The sequence below is a fragment of the Myotis lucifugus genome, unplaced genomic scaffold (genome assembly GCF_000147115.1).
Source record: "Myotis lucifugus unplaced genomic scaffold, Myoluc2.0 scaffold_21, whole genome shotgun sequence".
In the NCBI taxonomy this organism is placed as follows: Eukaryota; Metazoa; Chordata; class Mammalia; order Chiroptera; family Vespertilionidae; genus Myotis; species Myotis lucifugus.
In genome coordinates, this window is record NW_005871069.1 from 10,281,579 (window position 1) to 10,299,313 (window position 17,735).

The following is a 17,735-nucleotide window of genomic DNA, read 5'->3' on the forward strand; positions in this document are numbered from 1 at the left end:
CTGACTTCTGCGCATGGGGCACGAAGTTTCAATCGCACTGTACATGCGCGCCCACATGTGGTATTTTGTGGAAGAACCACACTCAAGGGTCCAAAGAGCCGCATGTGGCTCACGAGCCGCAGTTTGCCGACCACTAGTTTAGAAGTACAAATTGGTAGTTAAAATATAATAATGGGAATGTAAAGTACAGCATAGGAAATATAGTCAATAATCTATAATAATCCTATCTAATAAATAGACAAACATGGTAATTAACCGTACCTCCGATACGCTTCCCATTGGCTAATTAGGGCGATATGCAAATTAACTGCCAAGAAAGATGGCGGTTAACCGCCAACAAAGATGGCGGTTAATTTGCATACGTAGACACAATGATGGGAGGCGAAAGGGGAAGGATGGAAGAAGCCGCCTGCCGGTATCGGTACCCAGGTGGCAGCCAAGAGCCGGAGAACTGGGCCGCCTTTGTGATCGGAGAAGCCGGACGCCTCTTCCCTGCTCTGCCGGGCTTCTCAGATCACCGATCACCAGTGATCGGAGAACACCCAGAGGCGGGGCCAGAGGCCAGGCTGCATCCCTGCCTGGGGACGTGATCCAGCCCCGGGGCGACGCAGCCCGGCCCCAAAAGGAGACCCAGGGGCTGGAGCTGTGTCGCCGCCAGGACACGCGATCCGGTGCCCGGGCAGCGGCGCATCCCCGGCCCCAAAAGGAGACCCAGGGGCTGGAGCTGTGTCGCCGCCGGGGCACGTGATCCGGTGTCCGGGCAGTGGCGCATCCCCAGCCCCAGAAGGAGACCCAGGGGCCTCCCAAGCAGAGAGTCTCCGTGGTCAGACTGCGCAGTGTCGGGTCAGGAATAAAGATGGAGGTGACTCAGATGCCTGGCCAGTGGCTTTAGACCAGCAAGCAGGGCCTTTCAGCGGGGACTTGGGGTGAGGGTGGGGCAAGGAAAGTGAGCAGGAAATAGAGAACTACAACTCCCAGGAGGCTTAGCGGCCGGGGCTTGTGTGCCTGGCCATGAAATCGGATGGGGCGAGTTGTTTTGCACTTTAAGAGGCTTCCAAGGTTGGAAGTTCTGCCGGGAGCCAGGGAGAAATGGAGCTGGAGCAGAGAGAGGGGTCCATGGCAGCCGTGGGCTTTGAGGAGTTCTCAGCACCTCCTTGCTCGGAGCTGGCGCTGCCTCCGCTGTTCGGTGGTCATATCCTGGAGACCGAGCTTGAGACCGAAGTGGAGTTCATGTCTGGGGGTCTGGGCAGCTCCAGCCTCCAAGAGCGAGGCGAAGAGGAGGAGGCAGCCCAAGGCCAGCGGCCACGGTGCCAAGGGGAACTCAACAGCAGGAAGTACCAGTTGCTGGGTCGGCGCTGCAGGGAGATCGAGCAGGTGAATGAGCGGGTCCTGAACAGGCTCCATCAGATATAGAGGATAACATGGAGACTCCAGCAGGAGCGGAGGTTCCTCATGAGGGTGCTGGACTCCTACGGCGACAACTACTGGGCCAGCCAGTTCACCATCTTACTGGAGGACGAGGGCAGCCAGGGCACAGATGCCCCCACCCCAGGCAACGCTGAGAACGAGCCTCCGGAGAAAGAGGGGCTGTCCCCGCCCAGGAGGACGCCAGCGCCTGCAGAAGCCAGCAGCCCGGCCCCTGGTGAGGGGCCCAACGGTTGGAAGAGGCGGCGAGTACCACGGGAAGGGTGCCGGGCAGGAGTCCCGCTGACTCTGGAGCTGGCCCCCGTGCAGATAAAGGTGGAGGAAGACTTTGGCTTCAAAGTGGTCGAGGCTCTGGACTCAAGTTGGGTTTCTCGGGGGCCAGACAAGCTGCTGCCCTACCCCACCCTAGCCAGCTCCCCTTTGACTGACCCCCTAATAAACGGACCCCATGCTCTCCTCGGCAAAAAAAAAAAAAAAAAAAGCTTATCAAGGCATGCTTATAGGATCAAATAGTATAAATATAGATGTAACAGGACAATAAAAAGAGAACCTGGCTATGATGATCACCTGAACGCTGCCTCTGTGTCATTCCTTCTTCGCCAACTCCGTCCACACCTTTGGGAACCTCTGGACCTGCTGGGGCTGGACCCCAACATTCCTCTTCTTATAAGGACTTCAATGAGATGGGCTAAGAGTCACACTGGAACTGCCTCAATTTAATGTAATCCCCTCTTTAAAGATCTTATCTCCATATACAGGTACATTCTGAGGTTCTGGGGATTAGGATTTTAACATACATTTTGTTGATTACCCAAATCAGCCCTTAACAACCAGCATGTTTCAGAAAGTAGATTCCTACAGGATTATTTACCAAACATTCAGAAGTATTTTTTTTTAATATATTTTATTGATTTATTACAGAGAGGAAGGGAGAGAGATAGAGAGCTAGAAACATCGATGAGAGAGAAACATCGATCAGCTGCCTCCTGCACATCTCCTACTGGGGATGTGCCCGCAACCCAGGTACATGCCCTTGACCGGAATCGAACCCGGGACCTTTCAGTCCGCAGGCCGACGTTCTATCCACTGAGCCAAACCGGTTTCGGCTTCAGAAGTATTTTTAAAAGAGCTAAGCCCCTCGCCCACTGTGCGGGCCCCTCCCGGCGAAGAGTGAAGGCCTGGGTTCCGGGCGCCGGAGGAAAACTGGTGCCAGCAGCCAGGGGAAGGGGCCCCCAAGGGGCCCCAGATTTCGAGAGGGCACAGGCCGGGCTGAGGGACCCACCCGAGTGCACAAGTTTTTGTGCACCGGGCCTCTAGTAAAAGTGTAATATGCTAATTAGATTGGATGTCCTTACTGATGAGGCCAGGGCTTCGAGGGAATCCCAGGTCCTGGGTGCCTACCAGCAGCTGGAGGGAAGCCCGGGTCCAGGGTCCCGGGTGCCAGAGGGAAGCCGGTGCTGGCAGCAGGAGGAAGGAAGGCCTACTCTTGCACGAATTTCGTGCATTGGGCCTCTAGTACTGGAATAATGATGTATGGTGTTAGGTGGGTACTAAAAATATCGGGGGTGGGGAACACTTTGTAAAGTACCTCAAACTAATCTTTATATATAAAAGCCTAAGTGACCATCCAACTGTCTGACCGGTAGCTATGACGTGCAATGACCACGAGCGGGGCAGATGCTCCAACCGGTAGCTATGGTGCACACTGACCACCAGGGGGCAGACACTCAACGCAGGAGCTGCCGAGCTGCAGTGACTTGGCAGCTGCAGTTCTCCGGTGATGCACCGGAAACAGAGAGGAGGGAGCCTGATTACAGGGTGCATCACCTGAGAACCGCCCTCTCGCAATCGGGGACCCCTTGGGTGATGTCAGAGAGCCAGTTTCGGCCCAATCCCTGCAGGTCAGGCCAAGGGACCCCACCAGTGTACTTGCCTCTAGTACAAAATAATGTTGAATGTAAATTGTAAGTGGAAAAAAAAAAGAAAATAGAAAGGCATTGGGGGAAAAAAAGGAATGAGGTAATTTACTGAATTATACAAGGAAGTGATGCAATTTGTGGTACTTGAACTGTTGGTTATAAGACTTCTGCTTCTGAACCATGAAAATGTATGTCTCTTTCTCTCTATTCGAAATGTCTATTTTCTATACTGCTTCTTTTGCTGGGAAACATCTGTGCTTTCCCTCCTCAATTGCTTTTTTATTCTTGCTGCCAACAAGCAAGTTGAGTGAGTTCGAAGCCTTTTTTACCTTTTGTATGTTGGTAACCTTCAGCTAACAAATGAAGCTATTCTTTGCTAGCTGAAGGTAATGAATACTTACATCAGATTTAAGCTTTAAGATAGGTAGGTACCCTGATGCTTAGCGTACTCTCAACTTTTCTTTACAATGAATTTTTTAAGTTGTCTGTTCTGAAGATTTGGTTATCAGTTTAAGTGTATTAAGTTATAGATAGCATTAAGACTATGTAAAGGTATGCTTTTTATTTCTTTTCATAGCCTCTTCTAGAAAACAAACTTAAAGCATTCAGTATTGGAAAAATGAGTACAGCTAAGCGAACTTTAAGTAAGAAGGAGCAAGAAGAATTGAAGAAAAAGGTAATGTTTAAAATGTATTTTGAGTGATCCTTGGAAATGAATGTATCCAAAGGGACAGTAAGTGTATGGGCAGTAGAGATATGTTTTTCAGAGATTTTTGACCGCCCGGGTATTCTTAGCTGCCACCTCCAATTCAAGTCTATGACACAAGGTCTATTCAGAGGAGTCCGGCTTCTATCCCTATCTCCTCCACTGTTTTCTCTCTACTATGTAACAATTTTGATTATTTTCTGGTCTATTCTGTACGCAAGTGTGTATTTGTATATTGTACCCCACTCCTCTTTCTTAGGTTCACAGTAGCATATAGTTTACTTTTTTCATCTTGCTTTTTTTCACTTAACATTATGTCTCAGAGATTACTACAAGTATATTGAGATATTTTTTTTTTTTAAGTATATGTGTAGATATGCAATAGTTTATTCAATGAAAATCCTATTTGTTTTGGTCTTTTGCCATTTCAGATAGTGCTGCTATGGATAGTTAATATGCATATGGTTTTTTCTTTGCTAGTGTATCATTGGGACATACTCCTGTAAGTGACATTACTGGGTTGATGGTAAACACATAAATGTAGCTCACTGCTAAATATTGTCAAATTGCTTTCTCTAAGGGCAGGGCCAATTTGCTTTCCAGTCAGCAATTACTGAGAGGTAGTTTCCTCATAGCCTATCAACAAAGGATGTTATCAAAGAAGTTTTGCCAACCTGCTAGGTGAAAATAGTATCTCAGTATAGCTTTAAATTTGCATTTCTCTTATAAATAAATAAGGTTGAACAACTTTTCTTGTGTTTGTTTCTGTGACTGTCTGCTCCTAATTAAACTAATCTTTCTGTAAGTTAGTAGGTTACCTATATTTTTAGAAACCTTGTATATTATGTATATTAACCCTTGGTCTATGATATAAGGTGGAGTGTTTTGTCCCAGTTCATCGATTGTCTTTTTATTTTGCTTCCGGTGTTTTCTCATGTATAAAGTACTTATTATGTAATCAGATTTGTGGGTCCTTCCTTTAGGGTTCTCTTTTTTTTTTCTTCAGTCAAGTTTTTCCCACTCCCAGCTTATAAAGGAATTTCCTCATTTTTTCCTAATACTTACATGGTTTTATTTTTTTTAAATTAAATCTGTGTATAATGTGAATAATTGGTTCATTTTTATCTCTTTTAAAATAGCTATCAAGGTAGCCCCCACCATCATTCATTGAAAAGTCCATCTCTTCTTTGCTGATTTGAGATGCCACTTTTATTGAATACTAAATTTTCACATGCTGTTGGATTTATTTCTCTACTTTCTATTCTGTTCCAGTGGCCTTTCTATCCATACATTTTTGAGGACATTTAGCATAGTTATAATGGAAATTGTCAAGGTTCTGAGTTTTTTTTGTGTTTTTTTTCTTTTTAATGCCAACTGTCTGGATATAATGCTGCTTCAATTTCTAATATTTATGTCTTCAGTGGTTTGGAAAGGAAATCTTTGTATTTGTATTCACTGAATTAAATCATTGTGCCTTGGAAACAATATAAACATTAATAGAATAATATATTTTCTGAAGTCAATTGTCATATAATTTGACCCTAGAATTGTCTCTAAACAAATTTACTTAGTGGGTCCTTTGTGGTTCTACCAATTATAGTCAAACCTCGTTTTTTGAATGTCTCCCATCTAGAAGAATTCAGTTCTCAACCTAGTTGTTCACAGAAAAGATGTGGACCAAAACTTCAGTTTTCCACCTGACAAACCCTTTCTTGCTGATACCTCAGCATAACAAAAAGCTTCCCTCAGGCAACAAAGGGAAGAATGCTTTTGTTGCTGGCCAAATCAGTTGATGATTAGCACAATTTTAAAACATGATGACACCATCTAGAGTGCTAAGGGTGTGAAAGTGCTCACAAAACAACTATCACAGGCTATTGAATAGGTAGAAAAACTGTTGATTGGATAAATGAAAAGCAGGTAGCAGCCATATATGAAAATTTTGTTTAAGGTTAATAGGGGGTGGTTTGATAAATTTAAGAAAGGAATTATTTATTTGTAGATTACACAGTATATTAGACATATACCGTGTATGAGAAAGGTTAAAATGGAATAATTTGAGGGTCTGGAACTGATTAATTCAATTTACATTATTTCTAATGGGAAAGAATGATTCGATTTCCTAACAAATCACTTCTTAATCTTTTGGAATGAATTATGTTTGAGAACAGGTTCCACTATACCAGTAGAAGAGCAAAGCCTCTTAGTTTCAGTGTTAATTAATATGTAATATCTATGTCTTAGATTACCTATTAAGACTGCTTAACCTATTTTCCCCAGCAAAGGGAGAGGTTTTGTTTACATTATTCCTTGATGAGTTTAAGCCTACGTACAATAATAATTTTTGTATTAGGCAATATTAAGGTATTCATGTGTATTTAGGAGGATGAAAAGGCTGCTGCTGAGATTTATGAGGAATTTCTTGCTGCTTTTGAAGGAAGTGATGGTAATAAAGTGAAGACATTTGTGCGCGGAGGTGTTGTTAATGCAGCTAAAGGTAAGCATGAATATTATAGCCCTTGTGTAAACCCAGAAGCCTTGGTTGACTGACCAAGATAATTATGAAAGAAGTTTGGTTGCTTTTGAATTTAATGTTTCCTTTTTATCAGCACCCTCTAGTGGTGATATTAATTATCAAAATAAGTGGCCAAATGTGGGTTAATGAGAATTGGAGTCAGATAAATTTTAAAAATATTTACTACCTTCCAAATTTTAAGACAGCAGAACACTCTGCAAAAACATTAATATATTTCAGTTTTACTATAAATTTATTAAATTAGTATTTTTAAGACTATTATGTATCAATACTAAAAGCATTTTTATTTTTAAATACAAATAGCAAGTAAACAATTCAAATAATATGAAATTAATATTGAAAGTTAGTGTTTTAAATTTCAGAAGAACATGAAACAGATGAAAAAAGAGGCAAAATCTATAAGCCATCTTCAAGATTTGCAGATCAAAAAAACCCTCCAAATCAGTCATCCAATGAAAGACCACCATCTCTTCTTGTGATAGAAACCAAAAAACCTGTAAGTCCTTCTTAAATAAGTGATCACTTATGTTGAGATGACACTGTCAATGGCACTTTTAGTACTTCCACTGTAAGCAGGACTTTGGTTTCTTTTTAATTCTTTTGGGACTAGATGTTGAGTTTTGGACCTTAATCTTCCTTCCTAGATGAGAGAGAATAAATTAGAATAGCACATGTAGAGAATAGTTCGTGCTCTTTGAGCACTGAGCATTTGCTATTACAATAGTCATAGCATGTTACAAGTGAAAAGTTGACTATATTTTAGTTGTAAATATAAAATAATGGGATTGTATTTTTAAACAATTCTAAACTGAGATATTTATATACCTTGGAAGACTAAATGTGTCCCATGTCCCACAGTGTGTCTGGTGCTTGGTACATTTTTTGAATTTATTTGGAATTACTACCAGAATTAGTGACACTTTTAAGTATTCTCAATGCTAGAAAAGTTTTTATTTTTTGAGGGTGAGCTTTTTATGTGGGAAGGTAGATGTCATTTAAAAGTCATCCTTATGAAGTATACAATTCAGTGATTTTATTTTTTTGTATCTTTAGTTGTACAGCAATCACTGATCTCTAATTTCAGAATATTTTTATTATTCCAGAAAGAAACTTTATATACCTATTTTTAGTCATCACCAATCCCTGGCAACCACTAATATACGTTCTGTCTCTTTGGATTTGTCATTTCTGGACATTTTACACAGATGGAATCATACAACAAAAAACTCAGCCTTTTGTGTCTGGCTTCTTACATAGTGGGTTCATCTATGTTGTGGCATATATCAGTACTTCATTCCTTTTTATGGTTTGATGATATTCCATATTATGGATATACCACATATTGTTTATCCATTTATCTCTTGATGGACATTTGGATTATTTCCACTTTTGGCTATTATAATAGAATAAAGCTAATATAAACATTCACATGTAGGCTTTTGTGTGGACATATGTTTTCAATTCTTTTATATATACCTGGGAGTGGATTTGCTGGGTCATATGGTAACTATTTGTTTAACTTTTTTGAGGAACTGCCAAACTCGTTCCCAAAGAAGCTGTATCAGCAATGTATGAAGATTCCAATTTTTCCATATCTTCAACAACACTTGTTGAAGTTGTCTGCCTTTAAATTTATTACAGTCATCTTAGTGGATGTTAAGTTGTACCTAATTGTATTTTTTTATTTACATTTCTCTAATGATGCAGAACATTTTTATATGTTTATCATCTATTTATAATCTTCTGTGGAAATGTCTTTACGGATTCTTGGCCCATTTTTTAATTTGCTTATTTACCTTTTTTTTGTTGTTTGGTTGTTAGAATATTCTACACCTTTTGGAGTCAAGTTTCGTATCAGCTATATGATTTACAAATGTTTTCTCCCATTCTGTGGGTTATTTTTGCACATTCTTGATACTGTCCTTTGAGGCATAAAAGTTTAATTTATTTGAAGTTCAGTCTATCAGTTTTTTTCTTTTGTCATTTGTGTTTTTGGTTTCTTGTCTAAAAACTTGTTGCCTAAGGTCATGAAGATTCACTCCTGTGTATTTCTCTAAGAATTTTATAGTTTTAGCTCCTACATTTAGGTGTGTGAACCATTGAGTGAAATTTTTTATACAGTGGTGGGCAAAAGTAGGTTTACAGTTGTGTGTACGTGAAACAAGCTTATTCTTGTATTATTATTTATTAACTAGAGGCCTGATACACGAAGATTCGTGCAAGAATAGGCCTTTATTCTCTTGGCTACTGGCACCCGGGCCTTCACTCCAGCCCTGCCACCCTCCTGTAGCTCCCTCCACCCCCCACACCTCTCCTCATAGCAGGTGTCCGGGGTGGGGTGGAACGCCTGCGTCGTCGCCATGGCAATGACACAAGCGTCCCTGCTCAGCCACCTCCATCTCTGTCGCGTCAGTTTGCATATTCCCTCATTATTGGCTGTGGGCGCTGCCATCTTTGTCATGGATTGATGGTTAATTTGCATATTCCATCTTTATTAGATAGGATTATTGTATTATAACTATACACCTACTTTTGTTCACCCCTGTATCGTGTGCAGAATTCCAACTTCATTCTTTTTTGCATGTGCATATTCAGTTGGTCTAGTACCATTTGTTAAAAAGACTATCCTTCTCCTTTGAATTATTTTGGCTCTTATAAAAGGTTATTCTAAAAGCACTTGTGAAAATAAATTTTTTTTAGGACTATTGCATGCAACTTAAAAAAATATATATATATACACGCACACACACATATTTTTTTAAGTAATTCTTTATTGTTGAAAGTATTACATATGTCCCCCTTTCCCCCCATTGATTTCCTCCAGCCCACCAGCCCCAGGCCTTCAGCACCCTATTGTCTGTGTCCATGGGTTATGCATATATGCATACAAGGTCTTTAGTAGATTACCATCCAACCACCCACCCACCCCCACCTTCCCTCTGAGATTCCGCACTCTGTTCCATGATTCTATGTCTCTAGACCCACTTTGTTCAGCAGTTTATTTTGTTACTTAGATTCCACATATGAGTGTGATCATGTGATACTTGTCTGTCTCTGACTGACTTATTTCACTTAGCATGATACTTTCTAGGCCCCCCCCGGCTATCTCAAAGGGTAAGATATTATTTTTTTACAGCTGCATAATATCCCATGGTATAAATGTACTGCAGCTTTTTTATCCACTCATCTACTGATGGGCACTTGGGCTTTTTCCAGATCTTAGCTATTGTAAATTGTGCTGCTATGAATATAGGGGTGCATACATTCTTTCTGATTGGTGCTTTGGGTTTCTTAGGATATATTCCTATAAGTAGGATCACTGGGTCAAATGGCAGTTCCATATTTAATTTTCTGAGGAAACTCCATACTGTTTTCCATAATGGTTGCACCAGTCTGCATTTCCACCAGCAGTGTACTAGGGTTCCCTTTTCTCTACATCCTCACCAGCACTTGTCATTTGTTGATTTGTTGATGGTAGCTATTCTGACAGGTGTGAGGTGATACCTCATTGTTGTGATTTGCATCTCTGGGATGATTAGTGACTTTGAGCATTTTTTCATGTGTCTCCTGGCCATCTATATGTCCTCTTTGGAGAAGTGTCTATTTAGGTCCTTTGTCCATTTTTTTTATGGGATTTTTTGTCTTCCATTAAGTTGTATGAGTTCCTTATATATTTTGGATATTAACCCTTTATGAGATGAATCATTGCCAAATATGTTCTTCCTTACAATGGGCTCTCTTTTCGTTTTGTTGATGGTTTCTTTTGCTTTGCAGAAGCTTTAAATTTGATGTAGTCCCATTTGTTTATTTTCTCCTTAGTTTCCTTTAGCTTAAGAGATGTATCTGTAAACCTATTGTTGTAAGAGATCTCTGAGATTTTGCGGCCTATGATTTCTTCTAGGATTTTTATGGTTTCCTGACTTACATTTAAATCTTTTATCCACTTGAGTTTATTCTTGTGTATGGTGTAAGTTGGTGGTCTAGTTTCATTTTTTTGCATGTATCTGTCCAATTTTCCCAATACCATTTATTGAAGAGACTGTCTTGACTTCATTGTATGCTCTTGCTTCCTTTGTCAAATATTGAGTGTAGTGGCTTGGGTCAATTTCTGGGTTCTCTGTTCTATTCCATTGGTTTATATACCTGTACTTGTGTCAGTACCAGGCTGTTTTGATTACGGTGGGTTTATAATATAACTTGAAATCTGGTATTGTGATTCTCCAACTTTTTTTTCTTTCTCAAAATTGCTGCAGCTATTCGGGCTCTTTTTTGATTCCATATAAATTTTTGGAGTATTTGTTCTAGGTCTGTGAAATATGCCATTGGTATTTTAATAGGGATTGCATTGAATCTGTAGATTGCCTTGGGTAGTATAGACATTTTAATGATGTTAGTTTTACCAGTCCATGAACACAGTATATTATTCCACTTGTTTATATCTTCTTCTGTCTCTTTTTTCAACTATAGTTTTCTGAGTACAGGTCTTTTGCCTCCTTGTTTTAGTTTATTTCTAAGTATCTTAATTTTTTTGTTGCAATGGTAAATGGGATTGTTTCTTTAATTTCTCTTTCTGAAAATTCATTATTAGTGTATAAAAAAGCCATCAATTTTTGTGTTGATTTTGTATCCTGCTACATTGCCAAATTCATTTATTAAATCTAGTAGTTTTTTGGTGGAGTCTTAGGGTTTTCTATATACAATATCATGTCATCTGTTAAAAATAATTTTTTAAAACAAGGTCTAAAGATATTAATGATTGTTTTTAGTAATTCATATCCTCCAAAGGTAATTGTTTTGAAGAGTGCATATATTTGGTAGTTTTGTTCATGGAAGTTCAGTTACTTTTGCCCCACCCCCGTAGCTCAGTTGGTTAGAGCCTCATCGTAATACCCCAAGGTTGTGGGTTCTAGTCCCCCATCCCCAGCCCCCCTTCCCCACAGTCAGGACACATTAAAAAAATCAACCAATGAATGTGAATGCATAAATAAGTGGAACAACATACCTCTCACCCCCCTCCCCCCAATCAATGAATTAAAAATAAAAGAACTTACTAAATTTTTTTTGCCCTACTTCTTCCAACAATACTCAGGCTTGATTATTGCAGGCTTTTGGGGGGTTAATGTTAGTGGCTCCTTTACTTTAAGACTGATAGTTGTCATTTTGTTTATTTATTTTTATTTTTTAAGTTTAATTTAATTTTTTTCATTACTATTTATCACATCTATACCCTCTTCCCACTCCCTTTATCCTCCTCCCCCCACAATTACCAACCTGTTTAATTGTTTTTAAAATTGTTAAATACTTAGTTTGAGAGAACAGAAAGGGAAACTGATAAGAGAAGCATTCATTCTAATTTAAACAATTAAAACATAATTGGCACTAAAATAAAAATTATTTAAAGTGATTATTGAGCCATTGGTTTTATTTAACCTTCTTTTGTTTGAAGTATAACTTGTCATATCCTTCATAGCCACTGAAGAAAGGGGAGAAAGAAAAGAAAAAAAGCAATTTGGAACTCTTCAAAGAAGAATTGAAACAGTAAGTTTACTAGTGCTGAGAATGGCTATCAGAGGTATACTGAGCTGATACCTACAGATGGCAGGTATGAAGAATGGAGCATATTAGTTAGCTACTACTAACTGGTTTACCATGAGGTTTTTTTAGATATTATAGTGGTATGTGGAGTATGTTTGAAATGTATTACCATGTCATCCAGCATTTGGGTTGCTTGCATTATGTGGATGCAATTAAATTAATTAATGGCCGGAGTCCTGTTTGCAGTGGAAACAAAAGTTACTGAAGTGTGGGGATAAGGAATGGTCAAACTTAGCCAAGAAAAGACAAATTCTTGGTTTTAATGTTGAATTTCTTCCTCACCTTCAAAGTGGGCTTTGTAGTTCATTGATTATATGATATATCAGAAATTTTCTCATAACTCTGTTATAGCTGAGGGACTCTAAACTTATCTAAAGGTAATATCTGTATAAGTTCTGTTTTTATTAAATGTGAACAAACAAATGTTGGCTCATTATTAGTGATTGTAAATATTTTCAACAGAATTCAAGAAGAGCGTGATGAGAGACATAAAACAAAAGGCAGGTTAAGTCGATTTGAGCCTCCTCAGTCAGATTCTGATGGTCAGCGGCGTTCCAGTAAGTGACATTTATTTTAATGTTTATGTTTGTGATTAATTATTCTGAAAACTAAGAATTGTTTTCTTTTTTTTAAAGTGGATGCGCCTTCAAGAAGAAATAGATCATCTGGTGGTAATACAGTTTTTTGCTCTTTTAATTAATAGAAATTGTCTAGACTTTGTATTTTTCAGGTTATAATTTTTATTTTATTTTTTTGGCTCTTTGCTTAGTTCTTGATGATTATGCACCTGGGTCACATGATGTGGGAGATCCAAGCACTACTAATTTATACCTTGGAAACATTAATCCACAGGTAATATTAGAAAAGTACAATGAATGTTGGTTTATATGCTTTTATACTTTTTTGAAAAAAACTGCTTTGTCAGTCAGTAAAAAAAATAAAGTCAAGAATCTGATGTAAGCAAATTTTATAGAACTAGAGTCTTTAAAGTTATCTTGCTGGTATGGGCTGAATTGTCTTGTTATTCTTATTAAGGGCTTGTTTCCTCTTTCTGTAATTGCACTATATGCACTCTGAATTTGAACTGTTTTACTAGGTGCTGATTTCATTATTTATCACATGACAATATGGCCAGTGGTGGACGATATCTTCCTGATGCATATTTGTATTTTTTGTCTTTTATATGTTAACTAGAGGCCTGGTACACGAAATTTGTGCACTGGGGGTGAGGGTGGAGGGGGGTGTCTCTCAGCCCAGCCTGCACCTTCTCCAATCTGGGATCCCTCTCACAATCCGGGACTGCTGGCTCCTAACCACTCACCTGCCTGCCTGCCTGATTGCCCCTAACTGCTTCTGCCTGCCAGCCTGATCACCCCCTAACCGCTCCCCTGCCGGCCTGACTGACACCTAACTGCTCCCCTGCCGGCCATCTTGTGATGATGTGGGGTGGCAATCTTGTGAGGGCGTGAGGGTCAATTTGCATATTACTGCTTTGTCATATAGGATAGGATTCTTTTTTCCACATCAGGTTAATTATATTATGGGGAATGTAATGATATATAAATAATACCCTTTTTAAAAAATTACATATCTTCCAGGACCCATTGCATATTTATCATTTTCTCTGTTCTTGATTACACTGGTAGCTGGATGCTGGAAAAAGAAAATGTGATTAGATCCTTTTTTTTTTTTCTTTCATTGCCAGCAAAAAAAATCCTTAACCTAAATGTGGTAATTTCTGCTGCCTGAGAAATCATTCAGCAATGCCTAAACAGATTTATTTTAGATGCAAGTCCAAAGGAGAAAGAGGGGAAGTAGAGGTGTGCTTTGGATTTTTCCAGTCACTCAGCCTCTTCACCCAGACTACTTGTTTACATAAAATAGTGAATGTCTGGTATGAAAAGATTTGGGAATGCCCCATGAGGGCAGGATTTTATTTGTATAGAGCTCCTAGTACTTGAATGGAAAAATGTAGCATTAATATTTCTTTTCATTTTGCAAAAACTACTTTGCTTTCTGTTGCATAGAATTCTTTCTTCCCTTGCTTTTTGGCATTCAAAAAACTCTTATGCCTTTGAATAGATGAATGAAGAAATGCTGTGCCAAGAATTTGGAAGATTTGGACCATTAGCGAGTGTGAAAATTATGTGGCCTAGAACTGATGAAGAAAGAGCAAGGGAGAGAAATTGTGGCTTTGTGGCCTTTATGAATAGAAGAGATGCTGAAAGAGCTTTAAAAAATTTAAATGGTAAGAAGGTTTTTATTGTTCATTTATAAGAATTCAGACCTTTTCTTTTGGTTCTGGAAAATATGATATAAAGATTTTGGAGAAATAAATGGATCAGAAATGGAAAGGTTAAAAATTAATTCAAATCCCTGAAATCTTTTATTTTCTTTTGTGAGTTATTACCAAGGTGATCTTTCTTTTTTTTCTTGTAGGAAAGATGATTATGTCTTTTGAAATGAAGTTAGGTTGGGGTAAAGCTGTGCCTATTCCTCCACATCCAATATACATTCCGCCTTCTATGATGGAACATACGCTTCCCCCACCTCCATCAGGACTGCCTTTTAATGCGCAGCCCAGAGAGCGGTTAAAAAATCCCAATGCTCCCATGTTACCACCACCTAAAAACAAGGAGGATTTTGAGAAGGTAATTTTAAAAATGTACATAGGGCGCATATATTTGTAAATACTAAATCTGTGGTAGTATTTCTTTTCAACAATTATATAGAAAATGTGTAATTCTGTTTGGCAACTCTTAAGTAGATGTGTCTTCCCTGCCTTAGCCCATGGATACCCTGTTTGAAATACTAGGTCCTATTTTTATTGTGGCTACCATTCCTTTTTGACCACTTATTAAGTCCAGCTCCCCCCATTTTCTCATTTGTCCATTCTTGTATCCTGGTTTGCTTAAGTACAATATCTAAATTTACTTTGTTCTGAGAAAGTGATACTTTGTATTTAGTTAAGTGACTTTTCAGTTATAATACCTCCTAAATAGCTAAACTGTTTGGATGGCAGCTAGCTAACAAAGTTCTCAAGATATGAAGTATTAGAATATTTAAGAGCATATGTGATTTTTAAAAACATTAACTACTCTAGTAAAAGAAAGGGTGAGTATTTTTTTTAATTAAACATAAAACCAACTTAATTTCAAGTTATAAGAATTTGTTGGTTGCATTATGAGTTAATTGCAACTGGCTGGTTTTAAAGGCTCGGGAACTTAAAATGACAGGGCTGGTTTTAAAGGCTTGGGAACAAAGTAGCAAACTATATTATGGTGAGAAGCAAACAGTTAATTATTTCACAAATTAAAATCTTTATCTGATAATTCTCAGCGTAGTACCTAATTCAGTGCATTGATGCTCATTCTGGCAGGAATGTTCTGATTCTTTGCATTTGGTGAACATTATTGTTCATTGGACACATCCATTTGATTTTATGTAATTGCTTAGTGTATAATTACTTCAAAAGCAGTGATTGCCTGCAAAACTTGTGATTAGATGTGTAGTATTTTCATTGCATATGTATATTTTTGCTTGTTATTTGTTAACAATACTCACATATTCTATGTTTATTATCTGATGTGACTTCATATACAGACTCTGTCGCAAGCCATAGTCAAAGTGGTTATCCCAACAGAAAGGTACATGTTTTTCTTTATTATTACTGATCTAAATATAGACAATATCCCCTTCTGAATTAAAAGAAAAAATGGTGTTGAGGAAAAGGTGATATCTTGACTGAGCAATGGTTCCTTCCCAGTATTTTTTGGGGGGGATATGTGAAATTTAACTAACCAATATACTGTGCAATTTTATGCCATTATCTATTTTGCTTTTATTGTTACCATTGGTAGGGAATTTTATAGCTTTGGTAGTTAGAATATGTTTAATAGGTTTGATCTGGTATTGTTAGTTTAATCGCATTAGATTATTGTGATGGGAAAATAAGGGTTTTAAATGTATCTTAAATCTTAGATAACTTTCTAGTTTGACCCAATCTGTTATTTTTCTTTGTTTCTGTGTTTAATATGCAACCTTAGTTTGAGTTTCCTTATTGAAGACATAGCTTTGTTTTTTTCTGATTGAATTTAAGAAGGAATTCCTATTATTTTCATGAACACTAAACCTATTAGAAACTTTTAAAATGATAACGAAGTTTTTTGGAATTCTTTTATTTTATTTTCTTTTTTCTTTTCAACATAATGTTGAAGCAGAAGAATTCATGCTGTAGGTATGCTCTTGCTCAGTCAAGTTAAGCCTTTTCCCAAACACAGGAACACAACACTGGTTGAATAATAAATGAACACAAAAGAATACCAAATTCTCTTTGACATTGGCCTTGGTGAGCAACACCAGCTGAACTGTCTGCGGCAGCGGGGGACCAGGAAAACATCATGGGATGGATTGGGAAAGTATACAGTTTTTGACCAGACATTGGTACGATCGACTCCAATAAATGTGGTTTTATTATAACTGAGAAACATTTTTTTTGTGTTTTTTTTTTGTTGTTGTTGTTGTTGCCCAGAATAAGATAATTACCATTTTAAAATAAAATAGTAGACTTAAAATATATCACCTTTTTGTACTACACTGTTTCATTCTGATAGAAAAGTCACCCTTTTTAAAATAAGAAACACAATCTTTAGGAAAAAGAGTGTGATTACAGTTATTTAATAATGTTGGATTCAAGTTAGCAATAACTAATTGTCAGATTCTGATTTTAAATAATTATATGCAACATTTTTAAACTTTAAATTTTCTAAAAATAGATTTCATCAGTTACAAGCCTATTTAAAACTATAAGTGGGTGTTTTCTTCCACTGATAAATCATTCACAGGAAAGTATTTTGTAGCATTCAAAAAGCATATGTTGAGTAGTAGCTTTACATGTGGCTCAGCTTCTTTGTAAACAAAATAAGTTACTTTTGACTTAATTCATACAAGTTTCTGAATGTATAGCATTTATTCACCTAGAAAGTGACATTATATATTGTGATACATAAGATTTCCCTTTATTGTAATTTGACACATAGCAGTAGGAGTTTTGGAACTGAATCATAACTTTGCACTAACCATAGATCTGAGAATATGTTCATTTTCATTTAGATATCAAGAACTGCAAATTTGCAGAGCAATTAATACTTCCGTGAAAGAAAAAAATAATTTAGATTTAAAATTAAATAATGCTTTTTGTTTTAACAATTTAAAGGCGAATCAATAGTTTTTAAGTATGTAGTTTCCCCTTTGGAAAGATTAAACTTTCATATAATTTTTTGACCTCTTTTAGGTTCCTTTAAGGGGTCAAAAAATTCATTTTTTCCCCCACTATGTAGAGATTTAGTGTCCACTTAAGTAGGTTTGTTTGAAAACTGAGAGAAAATAATTATAATAACCATGAGATAAATTATATTACTATTCATGTACTCTGAAGCAGGCATTTTAGAGCCAAAAAAATCTGTCTTTTTCTATATATATATTCTAGCAGTTACATAAACTTAATTTCTTGATTTGAGCTGGGAATGCTAAAGGTGTAATTTTCTGTGTGCTT

General features: G+C 37.8%; 1 protein-coding gene and 1 pseudogene across 9 annotated transcripts in view; both read left to right on the plus strand.

Annotated features, from left to right (window-relative positions):
- The window catches only part of U2SURP (U2 snRNP associated SURP domain containing), a 72,892-nt gene that overhangs the window by 24,570 nt on the left and 30,587 nt on the right, over window positions 1-17,735 (plus strand). For 5 of the 9 annotated variants that reach the window (XM_006085776.3, XM_023751460.1, XM_006085778.3 and 2 more), the window contains 10 exons: window positions 3,922-4,020; window positions 6,433-6,547; window positions 6,949-7,082; window positions 12,057-12,124; window positions 12,644-12,738; window positions 12,817-12,852; window positions 12,951-13,033; window positions 14,264-14,429; window positions 14,621-14,832; window positions 15,785-15,828. In XM_006085776.3, coding sequence (XP_006085838.1) covers window positions 3,922-4,020; window positions 6,433-6,547; window positions 6,949-7,082; window positions 12,057-12,124; window positions 12,644-12,738; window positions 12,817-12,852; window positions 12,951-13,033; window positions 14,264-14,429; window positions 14,621-14,832; window positions 15,785-15,828 — 1,052 coding nt within the window. The remainder of the gene's footprint in view (window positions 1-3,921; window positions 4,021-6,432; window positions 6,548-6,948; window positions 7,083-12,056; window positions 12,125-12,643; window positions 12,739-12,816; window positions 12,853-12,950; window positions 13,034-14,263; window positions 14,430-14,620; window positions 14,833-15,784; window positions 15,829-17,735) is intronic. The other 4 variants (XM_006085777.3, XM_006085779.3, XM_023751459.1 and 1 more) reach the window with 3 other exon arrangements.
- LOC102427205 lies at window positions 306-3,701 on the plus strand (annotated as a pseudogene).